Here is an 18,676-nt window from a genome sequence, read left to right on the forward strand (position 1 = left end):
CGGAGAGCGGCCTTCTGGCTGGGTTGTTGCCCTCCTACGGCCTCCTCCACGTCTCCTGATGTACTGGCCTGTCTCCTGGTAGCGCCTCAACTACGCTGACAGACACAGCAAACCTTCTTGCCACAGCTCGCATTGATGTGCCATCCTGGATGAGCTGCACTACCTGACCACTTGTGTGGGTTGTAGACTCCGTCTCATGCTACCACTAGAGTGAAAGCACCGCCACATTCAAAAGTGACCAAAACATCAGCCAGAAGCATAGGAACTGAGAAGTGGTCTGTGGTCACCACCTGCAGAACCACTCCTTTATTGGGGTGTCTTGCTAATTCCTATAATTTACACCTTTTGTCTATTCCATTTGCACAACAGCATGTGAAATTTATTGTCAATCAGTGTTGCTTCCTAAGTGGACAGTTTGATTTCACAGAAGTGTGATGACTTGGAGTACATTGTGTTGTTTAAGGGGTTCCCTTTATTTTTTTGAGCAGTGTATATATATATATATATATATATATTCCAAGTCAGCTATGCATACAAGGTCTGGTTTCTTGGATTTTTCATAGTGTTCTATTGTTTCCAGTACTTGTTTTATACCATCTCAAATTATCGTCCATGTAAAAAATCTGTTCGATTAGGATGAATAATATCTGACAATACCTTTTTATTTATGCTGTGAATGAGGACCCAAAAGCGACGTAATAGAAACAGAGTCTTTATTCCAGTATTAAACAAATAATGATTCTCCTGGATATTATCAATGGTAAATCCAAAACAGGAAACTGAAATCCTCTCGTCAATAGAGAGGAACGACTGGAGACGCGACCACAGACTGCAGGTCGCTTTAGGAAGGCACAGGCCGTAGCTGACATAGACACCTGCTCACACGCAGCATCTGAAGAAGGCAAAAAAAAAACGACAGGGCGGAACAAGGACACAGAACAGCAAACATCAAACAAGAATCCGACAAGGACAGAAGCGGAAAACAGAGGGAGAAATAGGGACTCTAATCAGAGGGCAAAATAGGGGACAGGTGTGAAAGAGTAAATGAGGTCGTTAGGAGAATGAGAAACAGCTGGGAGCAGGAACGGAACGATAGAGAGAGGAGAGAGAGGGATAGAAAGAGGGAAAGAACCTAATAAGACCAGCAGAGGGAAGCACAGGGACAAGACATGATGATCAAAGACAAAACATGACATTTTAATCCTATGCACTATTTATTTGCTAGTATTTTTGCATCACAACACTATATGTTGCCCTAAGAGTTGTGGAAAGTTGGTATAATCTTATTCAAAATGATTCACAGCTGTAGTGCTGCCAACGGTTCTTCCGTTGTATTAACTATTAACTCTGGGGTGTGAAGAAATACGCAATCAAGACATCTTTGTTTTCTATCTTTAATTAATTCAGAAAATGTTCTGTAATACCTTTTTTCACTTTGAAAATGTGGAGCAGGTTGTGTAGATCAGTAGAAAAAAAATTTGATTTATTTTACGGCGACAAAATTTGAAAACTGTGCAAGGGGTGTGTAAACTTTCACTGTGCACAGTACATAAAATGTTGACTTCTGTTTGTTTACAGCTCCCAGCCTATGGAGGAAGTCTTGTCTATACAGTCTCATATGATGCAGGGGAGAAAGACCAGGACATCAGAGTTAACTCTTCTCCTAATGTCATAATAGAGGTAAGTGCAAATAGCCTCATAATGCGATTACATGTGTTAGGTTAGGTGCCAACACGAACTCCTTCATAGAGCAAGTGCTCCCATAGAGAATGTTGTTCCAAGTAATGTTCAACCTGATTGGTCTAGACTGATCATGTGACATGTCCCTTTTCAGTTTCAAAGATCCTTTCAGCGTTTTTTGAAGTTCACTCCAGACATGTCTGAATGCTATGTCTGGTTTCATTTAAAAAGCTGTTTGGCGCAAAGCAATGTGTTGTGGATAATCTGTGTGCGTGTCTGTGTCTGTGTGTGTGCGTATGCGTGCGTGTGGGCTCATAGTGTTTGACAGCATCTGGCTGTCATTAGCTGATCCTCCAAAAATGAGCTCAGCTTAGTAGTGCTGCAGTCTTTTGTCTCCCATATGCCTTGTTTTACACATTCCTGCTGGTCCCCATGGCAGAGCTCTATCTATCTTTCTCACAGAGGATATCTTTAAACAATAATAATTATGAGGATAGATCAGCTATGAAACTAACAGACAGTTTAGTCTATAAAATAACATTAGTTGCACCTTTCTGATCCCCTTTTTATTTATTTCCCAACACCACCCCTGGTTGGAGGATCAAGTGGAAAACATAAAAATTCGATATACATGTATATACAGTACCAGCAAAAAGTTTGGACACACCTACTCATTCCAGGGTTTTTCTTTAGTTTTACTATTTTCTACGTTCTAGAATAATAGTGAAGACATCAACACTATGAAGTAACACATATAGAATCATGTAATAACCAAAACAGTGTTAAACAAATCAAAATATAAATCAAAATCTACATCAATACAAATCAAAGTAGCCACCCTTTGCCTTGATGACAGCTTTGCACACTCTTGCCATTCTCTCAACCAGCTTCATGAGGTAGTCACATGGAATGCATTTCAATTAACAGGTGTGCCCTGTTAAAAGTTCATTTGTGGAATTTCTTTCCTTCTTAATGCGTTTGAGCCAATCAGTTGTGTTGTGACAAGGTAGGGGTGGTATACAGAAGATAGTCCTATTTGGTAAAAGACCAAGTCCATATTATGGCAAGAACTGCTCAAATAAGCAAAGAGAAACATCATTAATTTAAGACATGAAGGTCAGTCAATCCAGAAGATTTCAAGAACTTTGAAAGTGCAGTCGCTGTAACGGTTCTCGTCCTCTTCGTTTGAGGAGTAGCAAGGATCGGACCAATACGCAGTATGGTAAGTGTCCATTTTAATTTATTAAAACTGAACACTGAAAAATACAAAATAACAAAGTGAATCATACCGAAAACCGAAACAGTCCTGAAATGTGAAACAAACACTACAACAGGAAACAATCACCCACAACACACAATGACAAACAGGCTACCTAAATATGGCTCCCAATCAGAGACAACGACTGACACCTGCCTCTGATTGAAAACCATACTAGGCCCAACACATAGAAATCTAACAACAGAACAAAACATAGAAAAACAACATAGAATACCCACCCCAACTCACGCCCTGACCAAACTAAAATAAAGACATAAAAAAGGAACTAAGGTCAGAACGTGACAGTCGCAAAAACCATCAAGCGCTATGATGAAACTGGCTCTCATGAGGACCGCCATAGGAAAGGATGACCCAGAGTTACCTCTGCTGCAGAGGATAAGTTCATTATAGTTAATCACACCTCCGAAATTGCAGTCCAAATAAATGCTTCACTGAGTTCAAGTAGCAGACACATCTCAACATCAACTGTTCAGAGGAGACTGCATGAATCTGGCCTTCATGGTTGAATTGCTGCAAAGAAACCACTACTCATAAAGGACACCAAAATAAAGAGACTGCTTGGGCCAAGAAACACGAGCATGGACAATGAAATCTGTCCTTTGGTCTGATGAGTCCAATTTTTAGATTTTTGGTTCCAACCACGGTGTCTTTGTGAGATGCAGAGTAGGTGAATGGATATCTCTGAATGTGTGGTTCCCACCATGAAGCATGGAGGAGGAGGTGTGATGGTGTGGGGGTGCTTTGCTGGTGCCACTGTCAGTGACTTATTTAGAATCCAAGGCACACTTAAACGTAGCAGCATGGCTAACCAGCACAATTCTGTCTATAGTGATAAACAGCTCATCTGTTGGTACCCGGTCTGGTTGCACGCACTTAAGTAGTGATAAATTCATTTGTTTTTCAACAGGACAATGACCCAAAGCACACCTCCAGGCTGTGTAAGGGCTATTTGACCAATAAGGAGAATGATGGAGTGCTGCATCAGATGACCTGGCCTCCACAATCACCCGACCTCAACCCAATTGAGATGGTTTGGGATGAGTTGGACCGCAGAGTGAAGGAAAAGCAGCCAACAAGTGCTCAGCATATGTGGGAACTCATTCAACTGTTGGAAAAGCATTCCAGCTGAAGCTTGTTGAAAGAATGCCAAGAGTGTGCAAAGATGTCGTCAAGACAAAAGGTGACTACTTTGAAGAATGTAAAATCTAAAAAATCTATTATAATGTGTTTATCACTTTTTTGGTTACTACATGATTCCATATGTGTTTTTTCATAGTTTAGATGTAGAAAATAGTCAAAATGAAGAAAAACCCTGGAATGAGTAGGTGTGTCCAAACTTTTGACTGGTACTGTACAAATAGCCTCCTCAAATTTGTACTGGACTCCAAGTGCATCGTCAAATCAACCAATCACTCTAATATTAATTCCACCCCTCAGATGTCCAAAGACTAATCCATCCTTCCCAGTACACCACCATTTAGTATTTCCTTTGACATACGTTCTTCTATTTTAGTATGATGTCTGAAAAGTGCCTTGAGCCTCTCTATTTGTACAATTTCTACCAAGATTACGCTGAAAATAAATACTTTACCTAAGAGTATAATCATATTTCCCATTTGTAGGTCTATCTGAACACAGACAATATGACTCAATATCTACTCCTGAACCTGACTGCAAAAGTGAGCTACCGAAGTGCAGTACCAAAAGAGATGATCTATTGATTCTGTTTCTTCGTTGCAGAGTCTGTACAGGGCTGACTGTTCAATGCCCCAATAATTGAGCATTCTTTTTGTGATGAGAATTTTATATAATAGTTTAAATTGAAATGAACGGATTGATGCATCAACTTTTGTTTTGTATATCAGTTCATAAACCGGTTGCCATCGTATTGGGACATAAAAAATCTGTTCCCAACTTCTCAACTTGTCAAACCTCTCGACCTTAAGTGAAATTGATACATTTTATGATTTATGCTAGTTATTTTAAGCCATGAATGGTTTTTGATTGGCAGCAATTTTAACAATCCAAACTCATGTTCATTAGATAAATATGCCCATTTAACTGGTTTGCCATTCCAGACAAAATTAAATACATTTTTTTCTCGACTTGATAAAAGATTCTCCTGGAGTCGGTAGAGCCATGATTAGATTCATATACTGTGAAATCACTACGGGATTAATTAGGATAATTTTCCTGTAGATGGACAGGTGTTTCCATCTCCACAGTTTCAATATCCTATCTATTCTACAAAGTTTTCTACCAAAGTTAGTATTTGCAACAACGTAACATTTTTACGGGATATGTACACCAAGCACATCAACTTCACCATTTGCCCATTTAATCGGGAGATCACATGGCAATTAAAAGTTTGTATCTTTTAGAGACCCATCCGTAACACTTATCATAGTTGGGTTTTAGTCCAGAGAAAATTGAGAAATTATCCAGGTACTCAATAAGGCCCTTCAAGGTTGAAGATTGAGGACTCAAGTGAAAACTTGAATTTTCTGCGTAAATTGGTAATTTTGTCTCTAATCCCTTAATTTTTAGGCCCTCAATGTTATCACTGGATCTGATTTTTATCGCTAACACTTCCGTAATAAATAGGTATGGTGATAGAGAGCAACCTTGATTTACACCTCTTGACAGCTAAAACCTTTCAGAGAAGTAACAGTTATTTATTATTTTACATAAAGGGTTATTGTACATTACTTTTACCCATTTTATGAGAGATCCTAAAAGAAAATCCAGGCTCGTATTATCAGATTCAGAGGTACTGAGGTACTGTAGCAAAGGCTTTCTCAAAATTTGCTATAAAGATTATACCCGGATTTCATGTATTCTCATAGTTTTCCATTTTTTTTCTTTGTTGTCTAATGTTTTCTCCAATATATTTTCCTTTTAAGAATCCTGTCTGATCAGACCTTTCTAATTCTGTGAGCAATACATTTTGCCAATATTCTTTCGTCATGACATTGAAGGGTAACTTAGATGAAGAGGTTCAGAGAAGAAGGCTAGGATAGAATAGTAAAAGACAAAATATCTACAGAGTTGTCTACTGAAATCCATACACGCTTGCAAATTAGACAAGAATAAGAGAAGAATGAGAGGTCAATAAAATAATGATTTCTTCAAAGTGAGGATCCTTCCATCAAATTAAGCGAGGAAGATGTTTCTCAGAGAAGACATTAATGCTCCTAACAAGCGCTCTGTTGACGAAGCTGTATCATCCAACATGACAGCAAGGACTGCTTGTGTTTTTTTTATCACAACATATAACAAAACCGCTGTTGATTATCATGAACATAGAGTGGGCCCCAGAGAAGAGTGTATCTATTCAGTTGGTCTAGCTCTATACTAAATTTGCAATGCATCTGCGTTAGTTTGTGCAGCGCTCAGCATATATCTCACAGTAAAGGCTCTCTGAGGCCTATCCGATTGTTACGCTGCTCTGAAGACAAGGCCTACTTCACTTTCTGCCCCTCAGTCGTGAAACAGCAAATAAAAGAACCCGCTTTGAAGCTGGCTCACCACCGTTTTTTGTTGTTGTCGTTCACACAAGTTTGCCGAAGCTGTTTGCGAATCAATTAAAGGATTCATTTTAGCGTTGTTTAATCATTCCTGACATGGAGGAGACGATCGGCACTGACCTTGGGAGTGATACGCAGTATGCACGTTTTCTCCGTCGTTTGTTCTCTCTGTCTTCCCGGGCTATTACGCTAGCGAGGTGTCCTTTTACTAACGCTCCATCGTGGACCAGCGGTTCATCTGTCGTCGTTTTCATCTTCAGTCAGCCGAGTGCGGTGAGAGGATTCATTCGCTGTCTTTTGTTTGTGTGTGTGTGTGTGTGTGTGATCCATGAGGAATGCTTTAAGATTTTCTCCCTTAAGCACTCTGAATAATGGGATACACACGCAGTCACGCACACACATACACAGTCACGCACACACATAGGTGATATCATTCAAAACCCAAATTCAGCCACACCAATCCGATGTGACATTGATATGTCCTCTTGGCCTCTTTACAAAAGCTGGAGAACTCAGATCATGATTACAACCTCAGAGTTAAGCCTGAAGAGGTAGTTTATCCAGAGGATCTGGAAACCAGCAAGAGAGCCTGCTCTCTAGTGCAATCAATGATAAAATGCTAAAAACTATCAGTCTGACAACACAATTTCAACCCTTTTCCATCCCAAATATCCTGTGTTTACAGATTGTTGGATGATATCAGAGGTTGGTCAGAGACGTCCCTCTTCATCTTCAGTGTGTATTTGTTATTTTGGTGTTTGTACACAGATGTTTGTATTATGAGTCTGAGGGAGAGATTCCCAGCCCCATTAGTGTCAGATGACAGCCACCTAAGCTCAGTCACTGGGATTTATTAAGATATTGCAGAGAGGAGAGCACATGTCATACGTGATATGGCGAAGAGCCTGGATATATGACAGGTCATTATTGATAGTTAAACCCTGCTTTGCATGTGTACACTCCATTAATTCAGTGCAAATAAAGTGGCCGGCACCCATAAATTGTAATTTCCCAGCAGCCATTGGAACAGTAAATAAGCAGGCGGGATGAATAACATCTAATAATCCTCTATGATGATTCCCACCAGCGTGTTTGGAGATCGTACCCTTAAATTCTACCTGGCAATGCATCCATCGGCGGTATGCAATCAGCATTCCCTCTCTACTCCGTCTCTCTCTCTCTCTCTTTTTCTTTCTCTCGCTCTCTCCCTCTCACTCTTGCACACATACTCACACAGATCTCTCTATTTCCTTTCAGCTCACACCTACACATAAATTACTATGCATACATTGAAAAATAACTCGCACACTTATTGAGTCAATGAACAATCTGGACACAAAGACAATTTCAGGAAATGTCACTCTTTATACAATTGAGCTATTCATGGTGTCTCAGAATAGAGTATTATTCATGTGTGGTACCCATGCTCCATTTATGGCCAATATTGACAGTCAGAGCCAAGACTTCGCATTCTGGCATGAGGCGATTAAATACATGCACCAACATGGATGCTGTCTCTCAAACGAGGGTTGGAAAAACTCTGACATTTCATCTCTTGCAGGGCGGCGGGATAAAAATGATTGACAGTCGGTTCGGTCTGCCGGTGTACCCTTTCTCGGAAAGCACAAAGAGAACTCTGCTCTACCCTGACCACTTTGAGAATCAGGAGACAGGCCTGCCTGTCAGCAAGAGAGATTTCATGATGGCTCTAACTAATGTGAGCAGCCTCCTCATCAGAGCCTCACACAGCAATGAGCGGGTCGCCATCTACAGGTAACCACACACACTGCACCCTCCTTTGTGCTGATCCACACTGATCTGCCACTACATCCGCTCTTTGGCACAAGAGGCCAAAATCAGCTGGAGTTTTCTGTGCTTGATGTTATTTGTATGTTAGAGAACGTCGTTATGAGGTCTGGCAAGACAGATTGGAGAGAAACGTTTCAGATCTCTGTGTTCTCATGTTCAACAGTTATTTTGATCTTGTCTAGATTGTATTTGAAAAGTTGACCTGATGCTCTTTTCTAATACTGTGATGTTCTGGTTCTGTCTTCCTGTATCGGTCCTCTCTTTACCAGGCTCCATTCTGTCAGTCTGGAGGTGGCCAGTGAGTTCTCCAGCAGTGAGAAGATGGCCAATGCTGTGGAGATGTGTCAATGTCCTCCTGGATACGGTGGAACGTCTTGTGAGGTAAATCACAGCTTTCATTTCCCCGCGATTTTGTGTGGTTTTTCTTGGGATAGGAAAATAAAAGAAAGTGAAAAGTGGCTGTGTGAGAGTGGCTCTCTGCTGCTGTGTCATTTTCACTTCCATTCATTGTAAAGTGTGTGTGATTGGTAGGTTTGGGTGTGTGCGGGCGTGCATGCTTACGGGAGCGTAGTTGGCTTGTAAGTGTAAAGAGAAGCTGACATACAGGTACAAACAAGGGTGTGCTATTACAGCAATCTGTACTCTCGGTTGAAAACGGTATTTTCTATTTAAAAAAGCGATGGGTATTGATTTCTGCATGTGGCGTTTTGTGCTGACACCAAATGTGTGTGGGGGAGGCGGCAGAGAGAGGGGGAATGAAATAGAATGCACGGTTATCATCAAGTCTTGATAGGCGCTGGAGAGGGAGAGAATGCTGGAAGTGACCTCGGTGAATAGCGGCGGTGGCGTGCTGTGAAGTGTGCGGTGACACTTGTGTGGCCTCGCGGGCTCAGTACTAATCCTTTCTCCCTCAGCAAAACCATTAAACGTACAGAGTACTAAGAAAGATGTTGCCTGAGGTTTCATATCTACAAATCCAATTGCATAACCTTTATGGAAAGGGTAAATCTTCATAGTACGTGTATTGATGATTGTTTTATACTCTCTTCACCCAATGCCCAGGGGTCTAATATCTATTTATATGTGTTGTTTTTCTATGTCCTTTGTGTTTAAAATGTTTTTCCCTTGTGCTTCGTTTCTGTCCTTATCCTTTGAGAAAAACGTCCTTGCTGTTCTATGCTCACCATTATGCTCTTGCTTTTTGTAGGCAATCCTTTATCTAAGCCAGTCTTTTGTTTCTTCGGTGTAGTTTTCACCTTTCTCTTTCCTGTCTCTTTCTCCTCTCTTCCTTTCTTCCTCTCTGCAGAGGTATGACAGGGTAGCACTTCTTACTAAGGTCAGTATAGAGAGAAAGTGCAGAGCGAGAAAACACAGGGCACGTTTGTTGTTGTTGTCTTTCTCTGGGTGTACCTCGTTGTTTTCAGCCTCATAAGAAATGTTTTGAAGCGATGCCTGACGGAGTGTTGTGTCCGATCAATGTCCACGAGTGCATTGAACTACACAGTATCTACTGAGAGTTGACAAAATGGCTGATAAAGCTTGTGTTTCTAAAGCTTGTGTTTCTAAGGCTTATTTTAAGGCTATTGTACTATTGCGCATTCCCTATTCTCTTACTTGTAATTTGAACTAATGTTTTGCTTTTGGATTAGTGTGTGCACCTACTCAGATAAAAACAGCCATTGTTTACCTGAAATTGCTTGCCTAAATTATTTTGACAATTTACTCAAATCAAATCAAATGTTATTTGTCACATACACATGGTTAGCAGATGTTAATGTGAGTGTAGCGAAATGCTTGTGCTTCTAGTTCCGACCATGCAGTAATATCTAACAAGTAATCTAACCTAACAATTTCACAACAACTACCTTATACACACACAAGTGTAAAGGAATGCAGTAGATGCAGTAGATGGTATAGAGTACAGTATATACATATGAGATTAGTAATGTAGGGTATGTAAACATTATATAAAGTGGCAATGATTTGGGTTGAAGATCTGAATGTAGCATTTCAAATTCATTGTATTACTATTCCTGATGCATTTTAAACAATAATGTAGAAAATGTCTCTCCAACTGTACAAATCAAAGCACTTAGTGCAGCAAAATTGATGCATCAATTACGGCTTTGTAGGTCTAATTATGAACCGCAAAACAGCTTCTGAGGCAATTAAACGCCAAATCTCACTGACTAAAAATAGTCATTTATATTTCCACATTTTCCACTTTAGCTTGGAGACATTTGACTTGTTTTCACAGCGTTACATTTTTATTCATCTACAAAGCAGTGTCTTTAAACTGTCAACATTCTGTACCCGGTTTTTCATGGTCGTGATATGCCTTGGTGACTGTTTGTGTTGCAGATGTGTTCATCGGGTCATCGAAGGGTTAACAGCACCATGTTCAAAGGAGTGTGTGAACCATGCGACTGCCAAGGCCATGCCACAGACTGTGATGACATCACTGGACAATGCTTGGTACGTCGTCCGGGTTAGGGTTTGACCGGGGTAGGCCGTCATTGTAAATAAGAATTTGTTCTTAACTGGCTTGCCTAGTTAAATAAAGGTTAAATTCGTATTTGTTTAAAAAATATATATATATTACATTGACTGTCTAACACACAGGGACTTGTCAGTCGCAGGGGTGTGAGTTCTCAGAGCTGTCTCATTCCACTGAGCTACTTTAACATGTTCCTTCCTCCCTCGTTAATGGTGGACACAGCACCTGCTCCCTAGTTTCACCTTACAACAGGTCACAGCTGTGCTCTCCTAAAGACGCAGCGCATGGCAAATGCTACCATTGGAGATAGTAAAAAGTGTTTATTGTGTGTTTGAAGCTTGGCCAATCAACAGCGACAATTTGTTGGACGGATATGTTTGATAGTTCGCAGAAGACTATTCCTGACATCACCTACTGGCATCGTATGGCATTATGTCCTATTTGCATACGTGTGCTCCAGGTGTTGTAACAATCCCACCCTTGGTAATATTACCACTGTTAAATCCTTATAGCACTGGCTTTTGTGAGGATTAAGCCTCCACCTGAAGAGAGTTGCTGGTTGGTTCCCAACCAGGATACCATTTTCTATCCTATTGACTTTCTGCTCCCTCTTTTCATCCGCAGCCTGTGCGTGTTTTGCTCAGGGCTGTGTCGGTGGAGACAGATATCAGGGTGTACCCTGTGGAGATTTGTCATGACTCTGTGTTCAGATAGACGTGAGCTGAGTGGAGGGCTGTGTCCCGAGGGCCCGGGGCCAGTCTCAGCTGTCTGTCTGTACTCATCCTAACAGCCAGCTAGCGCTCTCTGACCTCTCTCACCTTCTTCTGGCGCACCACTCCCACCGCTCTGATCTCACTGTCCGAGCTGCCTTCAGACAGACTAGACCTCCTTCAGTATTAAACAGACGGACTGCTAGAACAGTGATGGGATGTTTTATTATATATCAGCTATGAGCAGGTGGAAGGGAGATGGGGATGTTAATGGGATGTTTTATTATATATCAGCTATGAGCAGGTGGCGAGGGAGATGGGGATGTTAATGGGATGTTTTATTATATATCAGCTATGAGCAGGTGGAAGGGAGATGGGAATGTTAATGGGATGTTTTATTATATATCAGCTATGAGCAGGTGGAAGGGAGATGGGGATGTTAATGGGATGTTTTATTATATATCAGCTATGAGCAGGTGGAAGGGAGAGGGGATGTTAATGGGATGTTTTTATTATATATCAGCTATGAGCAGGTGGAAGGGAGATGGGGATGTTAATGGGATGTTTTATTATATATCAGCTATGAGCAGGTGGAAGGGAGATGGGGATGTTAATGGGATGTTTTATTATATATCAGCTATGAGCAGGTGGAAGGGAGATGGGGATGTTAATGGGATGTTTATTTATTTGTATTGATTTCATCTTTATTCAAGCAGGTAAGGTCCATTGAGATCAAAGTCCTTTTTTTGAAGGGGAGCCCTGCTTCACAAAAATATCAAAATACAAATTATATAAAAAATACGTACATTAGTCGGATAATTTTTTTCAATACACTAAAATGTCCAAAAGGCACTAGTGCATCCAGTCGTCCAAATCGCTAGCGACAAAAGGAATTTCAAGAGTTCGCCATTCCTGTGAGAGAATAAGGTATTTTGTACTTCTGTAGGTTAGGGGCGATCATGCGCAGTAATCTGTCAGCTGTGGTGTCTACGGTAGGCTACTTCCCTGAGGCCTAGCGTTGTCTCCTCCAAGGCAGGTTAGTGCCTGTAAATGATGTCATGAGAGTGAGTTAAACCCTGGCCACCCTCCTCCTGCTCAGTAGAGTGTGCCTGCCTGCCTTGCATCAAGCTCTCAGGATTGATCCCACCAGGGATTGGACATTTTAACAGAGACAGGAAATGATTTGGAGAAACAAATAGGCCAAGCAAGTGGCACAGAGCCAGTCTTGTGTGGGGAAGGGGGTAAGCGCACGCCCCTCCCCCTTATCACATCAACCCCATTATCCATTATTAGCCTCCCCACCCCCATAATCAAGAAATCTTCTCTATGCTGGTGATTATGCTGAGTAGACATCTGCAATTGACTCAAGAGCGTTTAGGCTTTATTGGGGCTGACGATGCGAGGACCCCAAAAAACTGCTCTCATTTCATTAGCGGTGCATTACCGGAGTTTGGGTTAATGCCAATCTATGGGGAAATGCATTACGTTTAATTTGGCAACATCAGACTCTCAAAGTCTCTCCCAATTATTCACCAGACCATCCCAGTCAGACAACGCTATGGAGAGGAGACAGGTAAAACTTTGGGTTTCTTTGTAGTTTATTCTCAAATTTTGAACATGCGTTCGCACGTGTGACTGCATTGCCAATCAAGCACAGCTGCTACTCAAACAAATTATGACAATGCACCAGATTTTTATCAAAAAGAAAGGAGGACCAAGGCACTCTTCATATAATTCATTCAAATGCCTTTGTTTCTGTGGCATGTTCAATGGAAACAACGGTTAAAAACTCTGGCCAAAGCTTGGTTTCCATTGAACATGCGATACAAATAAAGGCATTTTAATGAATTATATGAATAGTGCCTTGGTCGTCCTTTATTTACCAAAGAGCACCTTCTGTCTACAAAAACCTACTATTGTTTTTTTATACCTTTATTTAACTAGGCAACTCAGTTAAGAACAAATTCCTATTTACTATGACTGCCTACCCTGGCCAAACCCTAACACAGACAACACTGGGCCAATTGTGCCCCGCCCTATGTGACTCACAATCACAGCTGGTTGTGATACAGCCTGGAATTGAACCAGGGTCTGTAGTGTCACCTCTAGCACTGAGAAGCAGTGCCTTGGACCGCTGCGCCATTCAAGAACCTTAGCATCTTCTGTCTACCAAAACCTACTATTGTGTACCTTAGTAACTTTCGTCTACCAAAACCTACTATTGTGTACCATAGCAGCTTCTGTCTACAAAAACATACCACTGTGTACCTTAGCAGCACTTTCCTTCCTTCTCCTTTTTCTACACCAGATTTTTACTTGGAAAAACTGGTTTATAGTGGATGTATAGCAAAAAAAAAGTGTACTGGTATTGTTCTAGAATGAAAAAATGGTTGTTAACCTAACTAAACCTACTGTATATTCCCAGGGCTGCACTGACCAAACCACTGGATTCCACTGTGATGAATGTATCCCTGGTTTCTATGGGGACGCTACCAAGGGAACAGCCAATGACTGCCTGCCCTGCGCCTGCCCCCTCAACATCCCGTCCAACAAGTATGTCATCACATCTCACATGGAAATAAGTTTATATGACACTTAATCAGAATCCTTATCTAGCCATACTGACCTCTCCCTACCTATAATTCATTTTCATGATCCTAATCCTGTGTTTTTTGGGGGGGGTCCACCACCGTGACTGGCGGTGCTGTCGCCTAGATCTGTTGTGGTTCCACCATGTTGAAGTCGGTTACTTGTGAACAGGGTCAGAGACAATAGCTCCAGTCAAGCACTGGTAATGGGTGGTAATCCCCTGGTGGCCAGAGTGGAGCGGCGTGCCCCCAGGCCAGGAGCTGAGCAGCTGAGCATTCCTCTACACTAGGCCATAGTAGCAGAACCAGCGGCTAAAGAAAGCTTCTTCGCCCAGACATTCCAAAAAGGCAGTGCTACCCCACCGTTCCTGCCCTGGGATCCAGTGTCTTCTGAAATAGACTGGCCAGTCATTCCATCAGCCCTCTGTCAGGAACACTGGAACCTATCCCTGACCCAGCCCAACTCTTGCTCTATCTTTGGGATCAGGAGGGGTACAGGAGCTGGACTCTCCCTCTTTTTCAACTCAGTGATGTTGTTGTGTTTATGGGGGACAGAAGGATGGGGTTGTTGATACGTGTTTCTTTTCTTTTTCTTCTACTTCCTGTTTTTCTTACTCAAAAACATCGTAGTTTCAGCCCCACGTGCCATGTGGACCCGCGAGGGGAGCTGATATGTGACCGATGCCAGCCGGGGCACACCGGACCACGCTGTGACAGGTGAGTGCCCAAAGACAAAAGGAAGAGGAGTTAACACGCCTAGACAGTCAACACAGTACTACCACAGTCATAACAATACTGCCACAGTCATAACAATACTACCACAGTCATAACAGTACTACCATAGTCATAACAATACTACCACAGTCATAACAGTACTACCATAGTCATAGCAATACTACCACAGTCATAACAACATTACCACAGTCATAACAATATTACCACAGTCAGAACAATATTACCACAGTCAGAACAATACCACCACAGTCATAACAATATTACCACAGCCATAACAATACTAGCACAGTCATAACAATATTACCACAGTCATAGTAATACTACCACAGTCATAACAATATTACCACAGTCATAACAATACTAGCACAGTCATAGCAATACTACCACAGTCATAACAATATTACCACAGTCATAACAATACTACCACAGTCATAACACAGCTGCAGTCCGGTTGACTTTACTCGTGTGAGAGGTTCAGTGTCCTTTGTTACCTGCTGTTTGGTATTGGTAGATTACCTGTTTCTTCAATGGGTTGTCGACAACTCTCTCTGAGAAATGCGAATGTCTTTTTGTATGTACAGTGCCTTCAGAAAGTATTCAGACCCTTTTACTTTTTCCACATTTTGTTGCGTTACAGCCTTATTCTAAAATTGATTAAATAAATGTTTTCGTCAGCAATCTACACACAATACCCCATGACGACAAAGCGAAAACAGGTTTTTAGAAATGTTTGCAAATGAATTAAAAATAAAAAACAGAAATACCTTATTTACATACAGTACCAGTCAAAACTACTCATTCCAGGATTTTTCTTTATGTTTACTATTTTCTACATTGTAGAATATTAGTGAATACATCAAAACTATGAAATAACACATATTGAATCATGTAGTAACCAAGAAAGTGTTAAACAAATCAAAATATATTTTCAGTTGTGTTGTGACAAGGTATACAGAAGATAGCCCTATTTGGTAAAAGACAAAGTCCATATTATGGCAAGAACAGCTCAAATAAGCAGAGTAATGACAGCCCATCATTAATTTAAGACATGAAGGTCAGTCAATCCAGAAAATGTCAAGATCTTTGAAAGATTCTTCAAGTGCGGCGGCAAAAACCATCAAGCACTATTATGAAACTGGCTCTCATGAGGACCGCCACAGGAATGGAAGACTCAGAGTTACCTCTTCTGCAGAGGATAAGTTCATTAGAGTTAACTGCACCTCAGATTGCAGCCCAAATAAATGCTTCACAGAGTTCATGTAACAGACACCTCAACATCAACTGTTCAGAGGAGACTGCGTGAATCAGGCCTTCGTGGTCGAACTGCTGCAAAGAAACCACTACTAAAGGACACCAATAATAAGAAGAGACTTGCTTGGGCCAAGAAACACGAGCAATGGACATTAGACCGGTGGAAATCTGTCCTTTGGTCATATGAGTCCAAATTTAAGATTTTTGGTTCCAACCGCCGTGTCTTTGCGGTGAACGGATGATCTCCGCATATGTGGTTCCCACAGTGAAGAATGGAGGAGGAGGTGTGATGCTGTGGGGGTGCTTTGCTGGTGACACTGTCTGTGATTTATTTAGAATTCAAGGCACACTTAACCAGCATGGCTACCACAGCATTCTGCAGCGATACGCCATCCCCTCTGGTTTGCGCTTAGTTGGACTATCATTTGTTTTTCAACCGGATAATGACCCAAAACACACCTCCAGGCTGTGTAAAGGCTATTTGACCAAGAAGGAGAGTGATGGAGTGCTGCATCAGATGACCTGGCCTCCACAATCATCCAACCTCAACCCAATTGAGATGGTTTGGGATGAGTTGGACTGCAGAGTGAAGGAAAAGCAGCCAACAAGGGCTCAGCATATGTGGGAACTCCTTCAAGACTGTTGAAAAAGCATTCCTCATGAAGCTGGTTGTTGTAACGCTCCACGGTAAGCTCGGGGAGTTGGCGCAGGTCTTCTACCTGACTTTGCCACACTACCTTGTAGCCCCCCCCAAGAAATTTTTGGGCTTGACTCACGGGCTTCCTACCGCGTCGTCATGCTGCCTCCATTCGCCGGTATCCCTCCTCACACTGCTCCAGAGAATCCCAGGCGGGCTCCGGCATTCTCCCTGGGTCYATCGCCCACCTGTCGATCTCCTCCCACGTAGTGTAATCCAGACTCTGCTCCCATGTCCATTCCTCCTTGCGCTGCTCCTGCTGCCGCTGCCTGTTACCACGCTGCTTGGTCCTTGGTTGGTGGGTGATTCTGTAACGCTCGTCCTCCTCCTCGTCTGATGAGGAGCAAGGATCGGACCAAAATGCAGCGTATTGAGATAACATAATCTCGTTTATTTAAACGAGGACGAAGAACACTTAAACAACTACAAAATAACAAACGACATGAACAGACCTGAACTTGAGAACAAAACACATGAACGCACGAACAGGACGGAACACACAAACGAACGAAACGAAACAGTGCCATGTGGTACAAACACTGACACAGGAACAATCACCCACAAACAAACAGTGAGAACAGCCTACCTTAATATGGTTCTCAATCAGAGGAAACGTAAAACACCTGCCCCTGATTGAGAACCATATCAGGCTAGTTGAATGAACCCAACATAGAAACACATAACATAAAATGCCCACCCAGCTCACGTCCTGACCAACTAAACAAGACTAAACAAAGGAAAATAAGGTCAGGAACGTGACACTGGTTGAGAGAATGCCAAGAGTGTTCATAACTGTCATCAAGGCAAAAGGTGGCTACTTTGAGGAATATAAAATATAACACTTTTTTGGTTACTACATGATTCCATATGTGTTATTTCATCATGTTGATGTCTTCACTGTTATTCTACAATGTAGAAAATAGTAAAAATAAAGAAGAATTCTTGAATGAGTAGGTGTTTAAACTTTTGACTGGTACTGTAAGACTTGAAATTGAGCTCAGGTGCAACTTGATTGGAGTTAACTTGTGGTAAATTCCATTGATTGGACATCATTTGGAAAGAGTTGACTCCAATCAAGTTATAGAAACATCTCAAGGATGATCAAATGGAAACAGATGCACCTGAGCTCAATTTCATATCTCAGAGCAAAGGGTCAGAATACTTATGTAAGCTATTTATGTTTCAGTTTTTTTATAAATTTGCAAACATGTCTAAAAACCTGTTTTCGCTTTGTCGTTATGGGGTATTTTGTGTAGATTGCTGAGGAAATTGTTTTATTTAATCAATTTTAGAATTAGTCTGTAACGCAACAAAATGTGGGAAAAGTCAAAGGGTCTATACTTACCAAATGCATTGTAGGTCTATGTTCGGTATGTGATGCTGTGCAAGAGGACAGATGTAATCCGCATGAAGAGAGAACTGTGTCAATAGGTTATAGATTGACCATAATTAGTCTTGTATTTCATTTAATTAAATGGATATCTTCTGATTTGATTATGCTCATGACTATTGGCAGTTTTAGATGATGTATGGTTCATTTTTTTGTTTGTTATTCATTACACATGCATTTCAAAAGCAGCCCATATGCCACTGTGGTCTTTTCTGGTTTGTCTGTTCAGTTCGGTTGCCATATGGTACTGTGTGCCTATGAAAGCCACTCATAAAAGCGTGGAGAATACAGATGGGTTTAGTTGATGTTTCAGAGCAGTGGGATCTTTCCCAGAGGCATCAGTAGACAAAGGACCAGCCTCTCTGGACCAGCGGAAAGATTGATCACTTAGTAGTCGGTGCCCGCAGTTCTGTTCTGAGGTCTCTTAATTTCATTTGCGACATAAATGCATCAGTTCTCTCTCTCTCTCTCTCTCTCTCTCTCTCTCTCTCTCTCTCTCTCTCTCTCTCTCTC

General features: G+C 41.5%; 1 protein-coding gene across 7 annotated transcripts in view; it reads left to right on the forward strand.

Moving 5' to 3' along the window:
* The window catches only part of lama2 (laminin, alpha 2), a 144,586-nt gene that overhangs the window by 66,626 nt on the left and 59,284 nt on the right, over positions 1-18,676 (forward strand). For 5 of the 7 annotated variants that reach the window (XM_070446506.1, XM_070446507.1, XM_070446509.1 and 2 more), the window contains exons 13-19: positions 1,579-1,680; positions 8,048-8,259; positions 8,565-8,676; positions 9,602-9,631; positions 10,657-10,770; positions 13,928-14,055; positions 14,721-14,807. In XM_070446506.1, the coding sequence (XP_070302607.1) occupies positions 1,579-1,680; positions 8,048-8,259; positions 8,565-8,676; positions 9,602-9,631; positions 10,657-10,770; positions 13,928-14,055; positions 14,721-14,807 (785 nt within the window). The remainder of the gene's footprint in view (positions 1-1,578; positions 1,681-8,047; positions 8,260-8,564; positions 8,677-9,601; positions 9,632-10,656; positions 10,771-13,927; positions 14,056-14,720; positions 14,808-18,676) is intronic. The other 2 variants (XM_070446508.1, XM_070446512.1) reach the window with 1 other exon arrangement.

The sequence above is a fragment of the Salvelinus sp. IW2-2015 genome, linkage group LG14 (assembly GCF_002910315.2).
Source record: "Salvelinus sp. IW2-2015 linkage group LG14, ASM291031v2, whole genome shotgun sequence".
Lineage (NCBI taxonomy): Eukaryota > Metazoa > Chordata > Actinopteri > Salmoniformes > Salmonidae > Salvelinus > Salvelinus sp. IW2-2015.